Here is a 20,255-nt window from a genome sequence, read left to right as displayed (position 1 = left end):
AGGAAGCTGGATGAGAATAACGTAAAAGTGTCTGCCTGCATTGTTGCCAGTGTGCTTAAATGATGCTATAAAGTGGGAATTCTCAGACATTTTCAGATTGCTGCTCCATGACCAAAAGGCCTGCAGAGCAGAAATATAGCAGTTCCACAACCAAGCAAACCAAAACCACACCGGCCCAGACCACCTCCCAACCCCAGCTCCAACGAAACGCACACAATACTCATACAAAAGAAACACCTACCTGGAAGATGGGGATGGGGGGAGGGGGAGAGGGGCGAGGGTAGGAAAAAATGAGACCAGAATGTCAGACATGATCTTCAGATGGCTTTCTTGTTCCCATTTCACTCTGTGAGGGTCAACCCGAAGGCAAAATTACATAATGTTTAAGAGCTCAGGTTTGGGTTCAGACTTTCTTTTAGTTCCTAGTTCCAATGCCGACTGTGTGACCTTGAAGAGGCTACTTAACTTTGTATGTCTGAGTTTCTAGGACATTTGAAGATGACATGCAATGATTCATGTCAGGTGCTTAGCACAGCACAGATCTTGGCACAAAAAGCATTGCACGGATGGGAACTATTAATACGCACCACCCTTTAGATCGGAGTTTCTCAACTGCGGCATTATTGACATTTTGAACTGGAGAATTCTTTGCTGTGGAAGCCTGTCCTGTGCATTGTAGGATGTTTAGCAGCAGCCCTAGTCTCTACCTACTAGACGCCAGTAGCAGCCTTCCCTCCCCTAGTTGTGACAACCAAAAACGCCTCCAGGTATTGCCAACTGTCCACCAGGGCACGCAGAAAGAAAATTATCCCTAGTTCAGAACCACTGCTTTGAATCAATCCAGGTTCTAGAAGGCAGGATAACTCATTTCTTCTCCTTGACATGTATATATTTTAAGCCCCAGCTTTAAAAATTCATACTCTTATTTTGAAAACTTAGTAATAAATCACACAACTATTGGGGGTCTTAGTTTCCTCATCTTGAGACCATTATTTCAAGGTTCCCTTTTATTCTGACCTTGAAAATTCTATTCCTATCTCTTTCATTTCCCCAAGGACTTAAAAATGATTTCTCCTTATGAGGAAACTTATACAAGTGCTACATCTTCAACTGGAAAACTCAGGAAACACAGATAAGCAAAAAAGAAAGAAGGGAAAAAGAGAAGAAATGCCATTTATTTATAATTCCAGCAGTTAAAACTAACTAGGGCTAACATTAGGATGAATGTGTTTTCAGATATTTTTTGAGTAAATATATGTGTGTATATACACAAATACACATGTACATATACACTCATACAATGCACACATATACACAACAGGTATTTCTTGTATGCTTGTCATTTTTCCCCAGTCATTAATTCTAGCTATCTCTAGATCTAGTGCTAGACGTTATATAGTTTTCCTCTTGTACAGCTTCCCTCAAGAAGTGGTTCATCAACTCATGATTTCAACTACCACCTGGGTGTAAATAAACCTAAACCCCACAGTTTTAGTCCTTTATTCCTCCACTGAAAATGCAATGTCCAACTGACAAGTATGCTAAATAGCATTCGAACTATTCCCTTTGGACAGCTCTCCCTTTACCTGTAACTGATGTCTCTCCTCAATTTTTCAAGTCAGAGGCTTGGAAGTGAAATTTGACTCCTGTTTTCCTTATTTGTCCCAGCTCATGCCCATGGTCACTTTCACACCTCTTACTTTTTCTTTGGATCTATTTCCCGGGTCCTATCAGTCAGGTCCTGATTATTTTGTTCCAGGTGTCCTGTTTCCCAGCATTTCTCCTGCCAATCACTTGGATCAAGATAGTACCCTCCTCTTTTCAGAAACCTACAATGACTACCCATTGCTTCTTGTATCACAGGTTAGATCTCAGTAACGAGCTCCAAAGGGCTTCCTCACTGCCTCAGTCCCCTCCCAAGGCCTCATCTTTTGCTGCTCCTCAACTTATACTTTTTGTTCCTTATCAGCTCTTCGCAGCCCACAATTCCCTGATTCCCTTTTCCTGAACAGTCCATTAAAAGTAAAGTACATCTGGGGGCTTCCCTGGTGGCGCAGTGGTTGAGAGTCCACCTGCCGATGCAGGGGACACGGGTCTGTGCCCCGGTCCAGGAAGATCCCACATGCCGCGGAGCGGCTGGGCCCGTGATCCATGGCCGCTGAGCCTGGGCGTCCGGAGCCTGTGCTCTGCAACGGGAGAGGCCACAACAGCGAGAGGCCCAAGTACCAGAAAAAAAAAAAAAAAAAAGTAAAGTACATCAAAGCACACTGTTGATGTCTTTCAAAACAGAGGAAAAACTAGAACATGAACAAGTTATCCTTCTGCTTATATTTCAGTTACTAGTTGTAGCTGATTATATATTACATTAATAGGGTGTACAGATTATTCTAAATGCTTACTTTATTTTGGTTTCAAAAACACATTTTTCATCAGATTGGGTGGAATGTATTTACAATACTAGGAAGTCAACCCCGCTGAATGATTTTCTTGTAGCAGTATTTCTCATCAATGTACATGCACTTACTTAATCCAAAAGACAGCTAGTTTTCTCTATTAAAAGGTATACAAAAGAATAACCTTTGAATTCCATCACTGTAACTTGGACAACATGTCACTGTATTGAATATAGATAGGAATCTGTATGCTGTTATTACTTAAATTTTTTTTTTTTTTAAACCCAGCTTTTACTAGAGGATAAACTTCTTAAGGGCAGGAACCGTGCCTTTTACATCCTTTGTGATGCTCACAGTAACGGGAATATAGCTTCGTTCTTGTGCGGTTGGTCCTCAGGAAATGTTGCTAGGTGATTCATATTTGAAGGGGAAATGGAAAGAAAAGCCCGAAGGACTTAAAGGATTTGCGTGCACGCATCTTGCTGTGAATAATACAAATGTGGAGAGAGATGACTAAGTGGACAGCATGGGGCACTGTGGGCTTTGGCCCCTGTAATATGCAATAATAGGAAGCTACAACGTGACTAACGGCAGCACCCAGGTCATAAGATGGAAGACGGAGGAACCGAAGGATGTACTGGAGGAACTCTGAGGTGCTGCGGAACTGGAGCATCAGCACGAAATGGCTTTCAGGGAGAAATACTTCAGTAGGAAACACAGCACAGAGGACGAGGGCAAGGATAGAGGCCACAGGATAGAAAGCCATAGGATAGAAGCCACAGGACAGAAACAATAAACGCCTTCAAGTGAAAAGATGAGGGAAAGAATTCTTAAAGCAGAAGTGAAAAAATCACATAACTAACAAGGTTGGGTTTAGTGTCAACGAGATAGTAGCTCAGCTGCTAGGTCTTCTAAAATTGTATTTCCTGCTTTAAATAAAAGCAAAGACTTCTTCGCACTGGACCTCAGAATTCTACATTAATTCTCTGCCACAAGGCATATTTGATATTAGGACCAGGGCTGCAAAATAAAGAGAAGCAAACTTCTGGCGTGTTGGAGCCTATGATTTCCGGCCTCCTCCCTCCCCCCTCCCCTCCCCGACTCTGGACACCACGCCCACCCACATACCCACCAGATGAGTCTGCTCGTCTTTGCCAGCTCAGTTTTCCCCACCCTAAGCACCTTTGTGCCAATACCACTTAAGCACCTTATGAAATGTCAAAAGCCTTTCATGGTAATTATGGTGTCCACAAATATGTCCACAAATTTGTGACACTCCATTCAAAGGGCAGAACTAACTCCCCTCCTCTAGAAGGTGACTGGACTTAATGATCTGCCTCAAAGAAATAGAATAACGAAGAGGCAAAGGTCTGTGACTTCAATGCGATGTCATACAATGTATGGTGACTTCCTCCTTGCTTTTTCCTGAATCACTCACTCTGGGGAAGCCAGCTGCCATGTTATGAGAACACTCAAGCAGCCCTGTGGAGAGATCCATGTAGTGAGGAACTGAGGCCTCCGGTCAGCTGCCATGGGAGGGAGTCCCTGGGGCGCAGATCCTCCAGCCCTCTTCCAGCCTTCAGATGACTGCGGTCCACCTGACAATGGGACTGCGACCTTGTAAGAGATCTTGAGCCACAGCCACCCAGCTCAGCTGCTCCTGGCATTCCTCAGAACTGCTTGTTCTTTTAAGCTGCTAAATTGCTGGTGTAATGTGTTACATATAGATAGAGAACTAATATAGTAAAATTTCCAATAGAGCTCTTATTTATTTTGGAGTTAAGTTTTAAAAGTTTTACTAAAATGCCTGTTTTACTCTAACCAACTCCCCAGAGGGAGAGAGAGAGAGAAAGAAAGAAAGAAAAAAGCAGTTTTAAAGTAATAATAGTTTTCATTATTTTGGGAATACTTGTTTACCTGCTCCTAATACACAAGAAGGTTAGATGTTCTAAGTGTTCATTTGAATTAAATCCCATCTCCTTTTAAGCTTCTGATTTTGACAAAGACAAATGATTTTTGCCATACAGTAAGATTCTAGAAATAATCAGGCCTCAAACAGTCTAAGAGACCTCTAAGGTAAGGGATGGGGAACTAGCTAGATTTTCTCTTGAGGTGTTTTTGCTCATTTAACAGAAATGAACAAAAAGTATACATATTCATATTGTATGTTAAAATATGACAAGTAATTTTAATTTCAAACAGAGGTAATTGCAGGAGGAACAATCTTGTCGTGGCCAGGATGAAAGAAAACTCTTTTTTATCAGCACTTAAAACTTGCTAATAGTGGGTTTTTAAAAGAGAATATTAATACACTTTTGCCATTTTGTTGGCAGTCCCTGTCCACATAATTTTCATATATATGATAATATGTTTCTCCCAGAATCTTTCCATCTCTGTATGCCCAATACCTAGATATTTCAGGTATACAATCAATGTCTACTGAATGAATGAATGAATGAATGAAGTTAGCTTAGAGGAAAACTGAAACACAGATATACTCTCCTAGAGGATTAAAAAGGTATGAAAAGCTATGATATGATTAATGTTTTACATTTAAAAAATGCATACAGTACATATTATGGGTCTGATACTATTCTAAATGCTATACATAAATTAAGACACAGAATCAGCATAACAATCCTATTATTATAGTCCACATTTTCTAGATGGAAAAACTAAAGCTCAGAGAGAGCTTATGTAATCTGCCCAAGATCCTACAGGTAACAAAGAGGTGAAGGCAGGATGTGAATACCCCTCCTAGCTCCAGAGTCCACTCCTTTTTTTTTTTTTTTTAACATCTTTATTGGAGTATAATTGCTTTACAATGGTGTGTTAGTTTCTGCTGTGTAACAAAGTGAATCAGTTATACATATACATATGTCCCCATATCTCTTCCCGCTTGCGTCTCCTCTTGACCTGCCAGGTCAAGAGGGCAGCGCCCTAACTGATCTCACATGAGCTCACACCGGCCTCAAGTCCAGAGAAGGTGCAGGTGGCCGGCGAGAGAACTGTACCCGCTTTGTGGCATTCGGGGGGACTGTGGTTATTCACGAGTTTCTCTCACTAGACCCGCCAATTTAACACTCTGTCAACTGTCCAATTATTCACGTTTGCGTGGAGCTAAGTGGGTTCTTCTCCAGCTGCACACCTTTTTTTCTCAACATAATTAATGAAGCTCATCAAAACCCTAGAAAACAAGCCCAGAGCACCAGCCACTCTCATTGACATGTTAATAGGAGGTCAGGCGCTCCTGACCCACCGCAGGATGTTTATATGGCCCCAAGGCTGCTGCTCGCAAATGTTATATGTTGACAATCGGGTTTGAATGAATAAGGGAAGCCCCGGGGGGTAAACAAACGGTTGTGGAAGTATCTGAAGGCCCGTGGGCCACGCAGAGCAGGTGAATTCTAATGACTAGGACACAGAGCCTGCTGTGTGTGGCTCTCGGGATGTCGGGAGGGCAATGGGAGGCACCAGTCTATTCTGTCCAGTCTATGCTGTCCAGTTTAGGGTCACAGAGCTGTTAAGAGATGACATAAAGAATCAGCGGCTCTGAAACAGCCAAAACATTTTCATCCTGCTTCACCTCTGGTCCTGCCGATCGCCCTTCTGATCACAGAGCAGACTTTTGCTATTGTTGTTTCAGACCTGCCCTGTCCAACACCTGGCCACTAGCCACGTGTGGGTATTGACCACCCAAAACGTGGCGTGTGCAAATTGAGTTGTGCTGTAAGTGTAAAAGACACACCCGATTTCAAAGACTTGGTATGAAGAAAACAATGTCAAATATCTCATTAACAATTTTTATATTCTTTGACTTCATATATTGGGCTAAATAAAAATAGATTAAGGGAATTCCCTGTCTGTCCAGTGGTTAGAGCTTCCCGCTTCCACTGTAGGGGGCACGGGTTCGATCCCTGGTTGGGGAACGAAGATCCCATATGCTGTGTGGCACGGACGAAAAATAAAAATAAAAGCCTGGCTTAAATAGTCAATTCATTTGCTTTTTAAAAAATACACATATATATATTAAAATTAATTTTATCCGTTTCTTTGGGCCTTTTGTGACGTGGCCAATAGAAAGTTAAAAATTCCATGGTTTGTATTTGTGGTTTGTATGACATTTCTATTGGCAGTTCCGCTCTCGAGTTTGGTACATCTACACCTGTCACAGCTCTGAGAGGCCAAATGATTTTCTCGGGGCTTTTCTGCCACAGCAAGGAAAATCTTAGTAAGAAGTGATATTGAAACTAGCATTGTCTGTCATGAAGGCTGCTCTACCGTCAGATGTGAACCACCCTGCATTCCAGGGCCTTTGGTCACCCTTCAACCTGATGGTTTCACATTCCAGGCCCCTCGGGGACAGCACAGCATGGCACCGCGTGGCACACGGTACTTGGATTCTTACTGCACTGACCTGAGAAGCTGACTCTCTGCTCTGCGCTTAGTGGCTTTTAGGGAAGGAGCAGGTGTACCAGAGCCCCAGCCTGTGGTTGTGCAATTCATGAATAGCACAACAGTGTCCAGTGGAGGGTGCAAGGGGGCTGCAGCTTCACGCCTGGGATGCGTATGGGATTGCAGCTTCAGTCCATCTTCTCAGAGTGGGTGACCAGTTCCCGATTCTCACCCAGGCACTAGAAACCCTAGCAGTGGCCTCAGGTGCACTGCTCTCTCCACCCAGAGATGACCTTTTTCTTTGCACCACTGTCCACCTTCAGCTTGGCACTGCAAGCATTGGTGGCCTGGCAAGCTCATTAATGTCCTTTGTATGAACTGGCTGGAGCCCAGTGCAGAAAAGAAGCCCAAATAAACTTTCAAATGTGTCGGATGCAAAAGCAATTAAGGAATGCAGGTATGTTGATAAAACATCTTCTAGGAAATCGTAATATTAATAAATGAGAGTTATCAGTTTGGATACTATATGGAGTCAATACTTACTCTTTAGTAAATGAAAATGTATAGATAAGCTGCATAAGCTCATGAATCATATTAACTAATCATGACAATGTATTAGAAATGTAACTAACTCATGAAAGGTATTTTGATTCTTTACACACTGGGTCAGATGTAAACCATTTGGTGTCATAAAAAAGATGAATTCCATAGAAACTCTCTCAGAAACCAAGATATAATAGAATATCTTTGTATCAGAAAACAGCATTTTGTTTTTCAAAGAAAAGTCCAGAGTTGCTATGAGTAGTTAATGAGTGATGACGTACTATGTTTGGAAGCTTGGAATCCTGCGCCTCTGATATTCTCGCATGATTGGCTATCTTTAGACAGGACTTTCGAGTAATAGGTAAGATGTGACCAAGTAAATCCTTATGATAGAAATATTAAGCAAAAGGAACATATAATAGTCTATTACTACTCTAATGAAAACAACTGTTTTCATAATAATATGAATTTATTGAAAACTAAACCCTCGTAAAAACAAAAAGCCCAACTACAAAACACAGGAGAAGCTATTTGTGGTTCAATTTAACACAAACTTTTAAAAAAGTGCTATGTGCTTGCTTCACCCTATTGCAGAGCGTGGAAACTGTACCTTAGCAAATGAGAGATACAAATCAGCAGAATGAGATAAATAATAACAACTGTTTGAGTTGCTTTTAAATACAAATAAGTTTTGATATTTCGATGTATATGTGACATCCTTATCGTCTTTCAGAAACTATTATACTACCCTAATATTTAACCTTTTGGTCATAAATATTAGATTCATTTCCCTTTCATCTCATCATATATTCAATCACCAAGTTCTGTTATTCCTTTCCTCTAAATGCTGCTGTGTCTGTTTTTCCTTAAAATTGAAATGCCACATCCAGATCGAGAGTCTTACTGTCTCCTACTTCAAATAGTAGAAGGTCCGCTAGCTGTTCTCCCATGCCTTTCGCTTCACTATTCTCCAAGGGTAACCTTCCCTCCAGACTGGCCAGAATCTGTATCATCTCTTAAGGAACAACCCCTTGCCTGTGCCAGAATGTCTTTCCACCACCTTCCACGCATCCAACTCCTACTTATTCTTGGTCTGCCTCAAGGCTTACCTCCCCCTTGGAGGCTTCTCCTTTCCACTCCCGGCAGTCCTGACCCTCGCCTCTCTCTGCCCATGAGCCTTAATGTAGAATTTAGTAAGATGGCACTTAACCACTTGTTGCCTTGTATTTACTTGTTTCATAAGCCTTCTCATCTCCCCAACTAGACTGCCAGACACTGTAGATGATATTATTTTTTATTTATTTATTTATTTTTTCACAGCCATGGCCGCTGAGCCTGCACGTCCGGAGCCTGTGCTCTGCAACGGGAGAGGCCACAACAGTGAGAGGCCCGTGTACCGCAAAAAAAAAAAAAAAGAAAAGAAAAATCACTCTATCCTAAAAAAGAAAAAGAAATCCAGGAAGCGCAGAGTACCCTAACTTTTCCATCTTACTTCAAACGATACAAGTCGGAGACCTTGCAGAATTGATAGTTCCACGGACAATAATTTAAGCACATGCAAATACTGAGCAGTGAAATAAACACAGGTTGCTTTAACTGTAGTTCCAGTTATCTTATGTGCTATTTCTCCAATAGAAAATGGTGATGGATTGCTTATTAACATCCACCTTCCCAAGCCTCGTCGTAGACCTACTGACTGTGCATCTTTGGCAGTGGAATCTGATCCCCTGTATCCTGAACGATTTCTCCAGGTGATTCTTAGGCCCACAAAAGTTTCAGAACCACTGTCTGACGGGTTGTAAGCTCCCTCAGTAAATAAGAATATTCTCATCCCACAAAACCTTTAAAGAGTATTTTCATAGAGGGCTAATTAAAACCTCTTTCTTCCACAGTACTATTATAAAATGAATTCCTTTCCTAAAACTTTTCTTTTTCTGCTGTTTACTCTTAGCATCATATTTCTAAGACTCTGACAGAATATCAATCAGGATTTTCAAAATATGCCAGTATGTGGATGGAAATGACCACATGAATTGGAACATGAATTGGAACATGAATTACCCATGAATTGGAACATTTCATTTATTATCTGGAATTTGGTAGTGCTTTTGCCCACGGGTGTCCCCTCAGCTGGGAGGCCCTGGATTAAGTCAGTGATGAGGGTTCTGTCAATATTTTACCTTGCATCTGAGTTGCCAGATGCTATTGGCTTAGTCAGGGTTATGGAACTTAAATTGTTTCTATAGTCCTTGAAGTAAGTCAATATTTTCAAGATTCTAAAAACTACTCAGTGGTTATAAACACCAGACCTTACTCTAAAATAGCATGATGGTCATGTTGACACTGCTGTCTTTCTGAACACATGTATTTGACATGTACATTTTATGTCAAGAGAGCACTTTAGCATTCATGAAATCAGCTCTATTAAAGCCCAAAATGTTAGAAGCAATAATGTGAAATATGCTGTAACATATAAATTTCAACATTGGGCAGTATTCGATATTCAGATAGAAAGGTGTTGGAAGTCGCCAAGGAAGCCTCTGGTAGACTGAACATCCACATTTGTCTTGGATTTTCCAATTCCCTGGTATAGTGACAATAAAGGAATAAAAATGACATAAGCATCCAAAAACAAAGAGGGTGGGGGATGGAAATAGCCATCCAGGGTGTCAACAAAATTCTGGAAGATGAAAATCAGATGGCTGAGTGGTGAACGACTGAGCTGTTTAGGGAAAGCTAAATCTAATCCGGCAGTGGGGGAAGCCAGAAATACAGCAAGATGGGTCAAGTTAAAGGATGCTGTAAAATCTCAGGAGTCAGAAGCACCTCTGAATGCCAGGGTGGGAGGTGTGGGGTGCACACAAAAGGAAAATTGGCTAAAGTTCTGTTTAATGAAGAGGTGGACCAGATACACAACCCCAGACTGGAAGAAGGAGTCGGAAGAGGTGAAGCCACAAAACTCTGGAATCCTGCATCCCAGCCCTGGCTGAGGGTGGGCTGAGGAGCCATACAAAACAGGGAAATTAAGTGAAAGTCTACAAGTATTTACTGAGATACCCCTCACCATCACCACCACCTACTGATTCCCTTCCTCTGCTCAGCTCCTGAAAGCTGGCCTCTAGATTTACAACTCTCTGTAACGAGGTTGAGGGAGTCTTTTCTGACTGGCCCTGGGGGGGAAAATCTGTAGACGCTGGCCCAGTGAAGTGGCTGGGTTCTAGCTCAATCCCCCTACAGTGAAGCTCCACATTTGACAAGTCCTATCTAAGCGCACAGAGCAACTAGTTAGCTTTATCGTGCCTCACCCTTTAAATAAACATGTGAGAAAAGCTTTCAATGTGAAAGAAAGAAAAATAAAATGAGCATACGGAAAACGGTGCTTAGGAGAAACAGAGACAAAGCAGGGAGTACAAGAAAACTTAGTTTTAAAATGATAATTAATAGCTTTAGATCGAAAAAGGGTAAATCAGAGAACAAGGAAGAACTTATGGAAATTAAAAATGTGATAAATAAAATAAAATGTTTAATTTTAGAGTTGGAGCATAAAGTTAAGAAAATCTCACAGAATGTAGAACGGAAGGACCAAGATATGGAAAATTGAAAAGATATGAAAATTAGAGAACAATCCAGGAGGTCTGATACATGATGAATAAAAGTTCCAGAAAGTTAAAAAAAAAGAGAAAAGGGAAGGGAGAAATGATCAAAAAATAATACAAGAACATCTTAAGGACACAGTTCCAAATTAAAAAAAAAAAAAAAGGTCATAGTACCAGACATAGTGAATGAAAAAGGGCTATATTAAAGCATATCATCAAGAAATTTTAGGGATAAAAGAAGTTGTGAAAAGCTCTCAGAGTGAAAAAACAGGTTACACATGTAGAGTGGGAGATCCAAATGTCACTGAACTTCTCAGCAGTATGAAAGCCACAGGATGGTGAAGAAATGCCTTTACAATTTGGATGGAATATGTTTTCTTGACTATAATTCTACATCTGGCAAACTATGAGTCACTTGTTAGGATAAGGACATTTTCAAAAATCATTTTCATAAAAACAGTCTCCTGTGTACCATTTCTTAAGAAGCTCTGAGGATGTGCTCCACCAATTTAAGGGACTAAGCCGAGAAAGAAGAGGAGGAGGGATCAAGAAAAACAGATAATGCAACACAGAAGGGGGTGAAATATTCCAAGAATGATGGTGAAGGGCAGTTGTATGACTTCAATTAAGCGGCAGACCAAGAAAATGTAGGACAGAAGAATATTGGCACAAGAGCATATAAGCCTTCAGGAAAGACACCGAAGGAAAGAAAGAAAGAGAGTGAGAGAGAGAGAGAGAAGGAGAAAGAGAGAGAGGGAAGTAGGAGGTGGGAGGAGAGGGAGGGAAGGAGAGAAAGAGGGAGAGAGAGAAAAAAAGAAAATAATAAAAAAAAGAATATTTGATGTACTTGATCATAGTGAAGGTTGTACACGGTCAGAAGGGTTGAGGATAGACTGAAAGGAGGTGCAAAGACAACACCAATTAAAAAAAGAGGCAGTTAGGGCTTCCCTGGTGGCGCAGTGGTTGGGAGTCCGCCTGCCGATGCAGGGGACACGGGTTCGTGCCCCGGTCCGGGAAGATCCCACATGCCGCGGGGCGGCTGGGCCCGTGAGCCATGGCCGCTGGGCCTGCGCATCTGGAGCCTGTGCTCCGCAACGGGAGAGGCCACAACAGTGAGAGGCCCGTGTACGGCAAAAAGAAAAAAGAGAGGCAGTTATAAATTCCAGGGAAAACAGAAGGTTATACAAGAAAGGAAATATAACCATAGTATACTACGTAGCTAAACTGTGAGGCACTACACAAATGTCAGCCATGTAAATATGCAATATTTTCAAAATCATAGTTTGTGATATGTTGAGTTCTACTGAGAGTATGCGAAGAGAAAAAGAGAGGCAGTGTGTGGAGGGGGTTGTTTGTGAGGAGGCAGTGTGAGTTAAATCCTCGTCTTTTATAGAATCGAACAATTGAAATATCGAGGAACAGCAGTTTATGGAGATAAATAAGAGAAAACAACTTCATGAATTGAAGCAACTGCCTTTGGGAAGCAGAAATTAGAATGGAGGGGAGGAAGCAGGGGGCTGCTGCTTCTCATGATAAGCCTTATAGTACTATTTGATTTTCTGAACTAGGTTGTGTGTTATTTGGATAAAATAAACAATACACAATTTACAAAAACTAAACAAAGAGGCACCAAGTTTTTAAAGTTAAGAAAAATGTATCTTCAAAGAGATTTCCATGATGTCTGTGAATACTGGAGCTCTGGTCCTTCTGTGGAGATTTTTACGGTGCCAAAGCTTATAATAATATACCTCACAGGAGACCCAACGGATTTTGGTAAAATAAAATTGAAAGGGGAAAACATTCTGTAAAATATAAGCATATATGGACTCATTATGATAGACCCAGCCACACACAGAAAACACACATATGAAGAATAAAGTAGCAAAGTGTCTATGATTTTATCTAGTCCTATGACTGCAACTAGTAAAAATTAACATCACATTTTGAAAATCATTCACTTTCCACTCTTCCCCACAGGAATTATTCTTGGGCTCTGGGTATCCCTGTACCCTTCCTTGACCAGAAAGTAGTCATTTGCTTTTGCTTTACTTCTTTCATAGTTGCTCCATTGTTTTTTCACTTGTCGGACACAGAGACAGAGTTTGCCATCCCAGCAATCTCACTGTTGTTCCACTGGTTCAAGATAACCACCTCCTATCAAAGGATTGTTTTTAGACTTGCCTTTCCAGTTCTTCTATTTGATCTCAATGGCAGCTCTGTGTTATTTGTGCTAACACTCTCCCCGTTGGAGCTGATAATCAACTGTAAACATATTTTTGGTCCAAACTTTGATCATTGCCGTCAAATGACTTATGAAACATCCTTATGTTTAAGACACAGTGTTCTGTACGATACAAAAATTAGTAAAAACAAAGAGAGAGAGAGAGAGAGGTCCTGTCCTTGAGAAACAAGATCAGGAAAAGATAATAGACACAACCAAAGTAAATTCTGGTTATTTCATCACAGAAACACATATTTTAAAAATTAGAGAGCAATACAGAAGGTCCAATACATGATGAAGAGAAGTTCCAGAAAGTGGAAAAGGAGAAAAGGGAAGGGAGAAATGATCAAAGAAATAATAACAAGAGCATTAACTCAGAGAAGAGTTGAAAGCTTATAATGGTGGAAATTTTATTAATATTTTCATTGTCACTGTTTTAGCTGATTTTCATACGAATTAAGAGAAGACTGTAAGGAACGACAGGGGATGTGGAGAGAGAAAGGAAAAGAGTGTGAAGTGTGGGGAGAAGGGGTTTGAACTATCTCCTAGAGCAGGGATTCACAACTCATATATGTAAATGAATAGAAAGTAATGGTATCACCTCAATCCTAGTGGCAAATTGGATAACTAAGGATCTTTTGAAAAAAAATCAGTAGAATGTAAACATTTAAAAAATAGGGTATTTTCCTTCCTTAAAAACATTTTTTTCCTAGTGGTAGAATTAAACATATATGTATGATGGAACATTAAAAAAACTGAGTAAAGTATAAAGAGGATTGCTCAAAAAGATACATGTACCACAATGTTCACTAGCACTATTTTATGATGGAACATTAAAAAAACTGAGTAAAGTATAAAGAGGATTGCTCAAAAAGATACATGTACCACAATGTTCACTGCAGCACTATTTACAATAGCCAGGACATGGAAGCAACCTAAGTGTACATCAACAGATGAATGGATAAAGAAGATGTGGCACATATATACAGTGGAATACTACCCAGCCATAAAAAGGAACGAAACTGAGTTATTTGTAATGAGGTGGATGGACCTAGAGTCTGTCATACAGAGTGAAGTAAGTCAGAAAGAGAAAAACAAATAGCGTATGCTAAAGCATATATATAGAATCTGAAAAAACGGCACTGATGAACCTAGTGGCAGGGCAGGAATAAAGACACAGACATGGAGAACGGACTTGAGGACACAGAGCAGGGAAAGGGAAGCTGGGACGAAGTGAGAGAGTAGCACTGACAGATATACACTACCAAACGTAAAATAGCTAGCTAGTGGGAAGCTGCGGCATAGCACAGGGAGATCAGCTGGGCGCTTTGTGACCACCTCGAGGGGTGGGATAGGGAGGGTGGGAGGGAGATGAAGAGGGAGGGGATATGGGGATATATGTATACGTATAGCTGATTCAGTTTGTTGTACAGCAGAAACTAACACAACGTTGTAAAGTAATTATACTCCAATAAAGATGAAAAGAAAAACAATAAATAATACTTAAATAAGTTAAAGAAAAGTATAAAGAAGAAAACAATAATTGCTCATAATTTTAACAACCAGAAATACCATTGTTAATATTTTAGTTATTCGGTACTTTTCTATACCTATTAAAAAACACAATTTGGATTGTGACATACAAGCTGTTATTTGATCTACTCGTTTCACTCATACTTTGCACATTTCCATGTGATTAATCATTCATTAATAGCATGATTTTCATGTACATTATTCATTTTTCCAAAATGCTTATTTTGGTCCTAATTTTCACAATCATAAGTAAAACCATGAGCATAACCTTTGTACATAAATCTTTGTTCAATTCTCTAATTATAAGGAATAACATGTAAATTCTGAGAAGTGGAACTACCAGATAAAACATATTCAAAAATTTGAAATAAGTTGTGGGGGTTTTTTTCTCTATTTTTGGCTCCCTCTTTCTCAAAACCTCCAGGAACAAAGTGAATTTCTATTTGTTCCTGAGAGAAATGGCGTTTGCTGCAAATGTCCCCAATAAGTAAACGTCTGTATAAGAAAGTTATCTTGAAATAAACGTTCTAGTGTTATTGGCTTCGGTGCTTGAGTTACTCATTAAAACTAAGTGTTCATCATGGTCCTTGTGGCCAAGAAAGAGTAAAGTGAATTTTCACTAGCAACAGCAGAAAACAAATTTGAACTATACCTACGTATAATTATACTTTATATCTTGCCTGTAATTCATGCTTGAATTTGTGCAATGTACTCCCGTAGAGTGTAATTAACTATTCCAAGAGCTGTGTCAATACTTCTCCACAATCAGATAAAAGCATGAAATAAATGGTATGTTTGCAGAAATATAGTCACATGTTTATATATGTATGTCAAAGCTTGTTTCAACCAGTGGTGAGTTAATATTTCATTAAAAAGCATGCTTTGCTTGATGGTTCTTTATGAGGTTAAGAAATGATTATTCTAATAAGGAAGATTCTGTCCATCCTGAAAGCACCTCGTGAGATGGAAGGAGGAAAGGAGGAGCTAACAGGTTTAATCTAGAAAACCATCACTTTTGTTTCTTCATCACTTGACTGAGCCCTTTCTCAACATGACCTCTGCAGCTCGAGGCTTTGGTTACCCATAGCCAGGCAAGCATAAGGACCTGAAATAAGCACCTTTAAAATTCATGTTCCAGCAAAGACAGGAGCTTCGTCCCAAGCTGGCAAATTTCAAAAGACATTTAAGTGAGGGTGGGGAGTGAGGCTGGCTTACGCTGCACCCACATGTCTGCAGAGTTGGAACCACTGGTCTGGTTTGGAGGAAGGACTCTACCGTAGCTGGTGTGAAAAACAGCGGATATAGAAGCACAAGATGCCTTAAGATTAGGAGCAGAGCATTCTGACAGCCTGCCATCTCATAAACCTCTGGGCTACAACAAACATCCTTGTGTATTGCCTATATTTTTGCCTGCTTCAGAACTTAATATTGAAATGTATAAAGTGCTGCCTTTTCCCAATGGTATATAGAGTTTGAATGAAACCAAGATAAGATATAAAAGTTCCCATTTCAATGATGTTTTTCTACCAGCCACTGATTGCCGTTGATGTCAACCAAGCTATAGTTTTATTTCTCCAGGCGGAATTTCTCTAGAGCTGGTCTGCATGTGCAGACAAGAAACCACTATGATGTTTTGGGGTTGGAAGGGCTGTGAAGGACAAGCATCAAGCCACAGAGCTCAGGCCTGTCTCTGCAGGCCAGCACCACCTCCAGCCCTGCGGCCTCTATCAGGCTTGGGGAGGTAGGGTGGGGGGCTGGGGGAGGGCGCACACATGGAGATGCAGATGCAAACAGTGCCTGGTGATGCAAGATCTGCCTGCCTTTCTTCCCAGCGCTTCCAATGCATCCCACTGTGGATGCATATCCAAGCACTAGTCTGGACCTGTTTGCACGAGGGCCCCTAAAGCAAAGACTTTCCTGCAAAGTCTCCAACTGCAATGCAAATGTGGGCATCCAGGGAGGACTGAGGCGCAGAATTGTGCCTACACAACTGACAGCAGTTGGCAATAAAATGATGGCTCATGAATTCACCCATGTCGGGGTAAGGTCAGTAGAACCGCGGATTTCCCTTTGCGCTCTGCCAGGCAGATGACGTGTTAAATTAGAGGAGGGTTGGCTGCTTGCTACATTGGTCAGGGTGAGGAGAGCCGATGCTTGTCAATGAGAGTCCACTCCCCAATGGTTGCCACTAATTTTTACCACGGATCCGTGAGAGCCCTGCACCCCGATACCAGGATGTCATGAAGAAAGACAGTGGGAAAGAGGAGACTTTAATGGAGCACTAAGAGACAGTCATCATCAAATTCTCCCAAATCAGAGCTGAACGAATTGGACAGGTTTTACTAAACTCTCAAGTCACGAGGTTGAAACAGCTTCTAATGGTGCTAGTACATCAACAAATGTTAAAACGTTACACAGTCCTACAAAAATCTATCCTCCACTTCCCTTTGCAAACACAGAAAACTCTCCCACCTTTGAGCATCAAGAATCCAAATTTCCATGATTCATAATTCAGTGAGACAGGCCAAGGTCATTCAGAACCCTCTCAGACGGTTGTAGAGATCCCTAAACACTCTGGCCTTCCCGCCATCCCCAGTCCTGGGCCGCATGACCCGGGAGAGAAGCTACAGGAGGAGAGAACCACGTTCTGCCATGGGACCTCGACAGCCTGCTTCCTTCCTAGTGAGCACGTTATGTCATTTTCGCTTTCTTATCTGCTCTCCAGAATAAAAGAAGTTCGATTCCCAGGCATTCAAATACAGGAAAGCATACTGTGCCGCCTTTCCCCACCTCTTAGGAAAAAGAGGAAAAAACCCTCAAACAAACGTGGTAACTACATGAGCATATGTAGGAAGGATTTCCACAGGTGATTAACCCCTACCACTGAAGCACGGGGAGCATCACACGTCGACGGTCTGCAACGCACGCCGAGAGCACCTCCAAGCGCGTCCCACTTTCACACTTACCTGACCGTGGGATGGAAGCGCCGGGTAAGCCATGGGCTGATTCATCACTCCCTTCTGCTTGATGAGAAGCATGCGTTTCTGGTCCTCACTCAGGTGTGCCCTGGGGGCCTGGAGCTGCGGCTGCGGCTGCGGGGGTTGCTGCTGGATGTAGGGCATCAGGGGGTTTTTGCCGGGGTTGGCCATCGGGGGCGTCATCCTCTGACTCAAGTCTGCATTAAAATGGGTCAGAGGCTTAGTGTTGCCGTAAGTAAGAATACTGTGCTGTTTGTTCGAGGAGTTTGTACCCAGGTTATTTGGCTGTTGATTGATCATATTCATGTGATTCTGAGGGAGGTAGTTATTCATTGTCGTCTTCTGCAGGTTGTTGGCCATCGGAGGCACTATAGGATTTTGGTTGTTAAAGGCTTGGGGGTACATCATTGGGCTATTTGGTTTTTCCGCAGTGAAAGCTGCTCCGTAGGGACTGGATGGAGGCCCTAAGGGAGACCAACTCGCAGTCTGATTTGAGTGTTGCTGCTGCTTCTGCTGCATGAGTTTGGCCCTTTGCTGTTGCTGGGCCGCCATCTGCTTGAGCTGCTCAGCCGGAGACAGCTCAGAGCCGGGCACAACCCCAGGCCCCGACCCTGAACCAGCCACTGGCACGGCGGCCGGATTAAGGAGATAACCATTCCCAGGCCGAGGTGGAGCCTGGCCTGGCGTGTGGGCTTGGTTTGGAGTTTGAGGGGACTGGACAGCACAGTTTGCTGGGGAGCCGGCAGGGTTGGGGGCCGCGGGAGCGCTGGCCACGGAAGGTAAACTGGTGGCCGTGGAGACAGTAGAAAAGGGAGGGCCAGAAGAAGGCGGGGCCTGGGGAGAGCCCGTGGAGACGTGTGCAAAGGGAGAGCGAGAGGATGGGTCACTCTTCACGCTGGAGCTCTCCTGGGAGGCGGGGGCCTCCGTGGCCGGCTGCGAGAACTCTGCTTCCTTCTTCTCTTCAAAGTCTTCGTTGAACAGGTCCTGTATGTCATCTTCAGGAACTGTGTTGGCCAGTTCATCTATTAACTCTTGCCACTCCTGATCATTCAGGTTAATGTCTGAGAACAGCTTGTTCTGATTCGAAAGAGACGTTTCTGATGTGTCTATGCAAGTAGGGTCATCTAGAGGTTCTTGTTTGAGGTCCTTGCTCTGCAAGATGGTGAAGCTGTCCTCCAGGTCACTGCAACCGTTCACAGGAATTTTAAGCTCTGGGAGTCTCCCATTCTTACTCAGATCTTCCAGAAGCCCAGGAGTGTGAGTCCCACTGTTCTGCAAGGGCAAAGAAGGCTTCAGGTCAAGTTGGTGAAGAGGAGAAGCTGAAGACAGTGGCATATTGTTGGGCAAATTGTTGATGGCTTCCATCCCTGTAGGAATGTCCTTTCGTATTCGCTTGCTAGTTGGAGAAAAACTCCCATCACAAGCACCGTTCTGCTGGTCTCCATTAAGGGGTGATCGGGCTCCTTCCAACTTCCTTTTCACAGTCTCTTGGAGCTGGAAAAGAAACAGGAAAGAGAATGACTAAATCTCCAAGTCATGGTTTACTTACTCATTAAGCATGGTGGTATGCATGGCGACGAACTCATTTTTAAATGGTTTAGAACACATCAGAAAGATGTTATACTTCTAATTTCAAAATTGGCCAGGCTTCAATTCAAATTCTACGGGAAAAGGTTTTGCCCAAAAGCAGAGGTCACACGGCTACGAGATAGAAAGCAAACTAAAGACTGGAGGGTGGAACAAAAGAAAAGAAAGAGTTAAGGCAATAATTCTCCTATTGGGAAGCATCGTCTTATTATTATTTTTCGAATGAATGCTACGTGTGAGACTTGGACCAAAATGTGTCAGGCTCTAGAAAGGTGCTAAAACCTATCTTAAGTTCTTGTCGCATCTGACTTGAGAACGTTAAGGAATTAAATCAACAATACTTTAAAAAACACTGAAAATCCTCTAAGATTACGGAATTTAACACATTTACTGAATAACACAGAAATGAAGATTAATGGTTAACATAACCAGAAACTTCGTTTTGGTTCTTATTTTACTTGACCTCCCAGCACTTCGTGACATAGTAGCCTGCTCTGTTCTAAAAGTATGCTTCCATGGGTTTCCACAATACCACACTTTTCTGGATTTCCTTTGTTCTTTCCATCTGTGCTTTCTCAGTCTCTTATGTATTCTTTCGCTCTCCTAAGTGCTGGGATTCTTCATTGTTTGGTCTTAAGCTTCCTTCTGCTTCCAAGGCACAGTACATGTTGTTTTCTTTTCTTGGAACATACTTCTCCCCTTCCAGGTTGTAGCTTAGACTTCACTTCCTCTAGGAAATCTTTTCTCACATCCCTTCACCCCAACTACAATAGGTACCTCCTTTGACCCACCTGCACTGGGTTGGAAATCCTGGAATATGGTTTTCCAAGCAACCTCTACTTCCCCATCATACTTTGGGGGGCAACTAGTTAAGTGTCTGTTTAGCGAGCTCCAAGAAGAGGGGCTACGGCTGACTTGCTTACTGTGTATCTGTGGGAATGGAATCTCTCACCCTGGAGAGTGTTGTGTCCATTTAACTGGACTCCTTTGAAAAGCCTGGGGGGGGGGG

General features: G+C 42.1%; 1 protein-coding gene across 1 annotated transcript in view; it reads right to left on the bottom strand.

The window, feature by feature from the left end:
- MAML3 (mastermind like transcriptional coactivator 3) overlaps positions 1 to 20,255 on the bottom strand; it is a 439,643-nt gene that overhangs the window by 165,823 nt on the left and 253,565 nt on the right. The window contains exon 2 of the mRNA XM_007445531.1: positions 17,648 to 19,153. Coding sequence (XP_007445593.1) covers positions 17,648 to 19,153 — 1,506 coding nt within the window. The remainder of the gene's footprint in view (positions 1 to 17,647; positions 19,154 to 20,255) is intronic.

This window comes from Lipotes vexillifer, unplaced genomic scaffold, assembly GCF_000442215.2.
Source record: "Lipotes vexillifer unplaced genomic scaffold, Lipotes_vexillifer_v1.1 scaffold219, whole genome shotgun sequence".
Classification (NCBI taxonomy): Eukaryota; Metazoa; Chordata; class Mammalia; order Artiodactyla; family Lipotidae; genus Lipotes; species Lipotes vexillifer.
The sequence above is the reverse complement of the archived record's forward strand: the minus strand, read 5'-3'. Positions and strand labels throughout refer to the sequence as shown.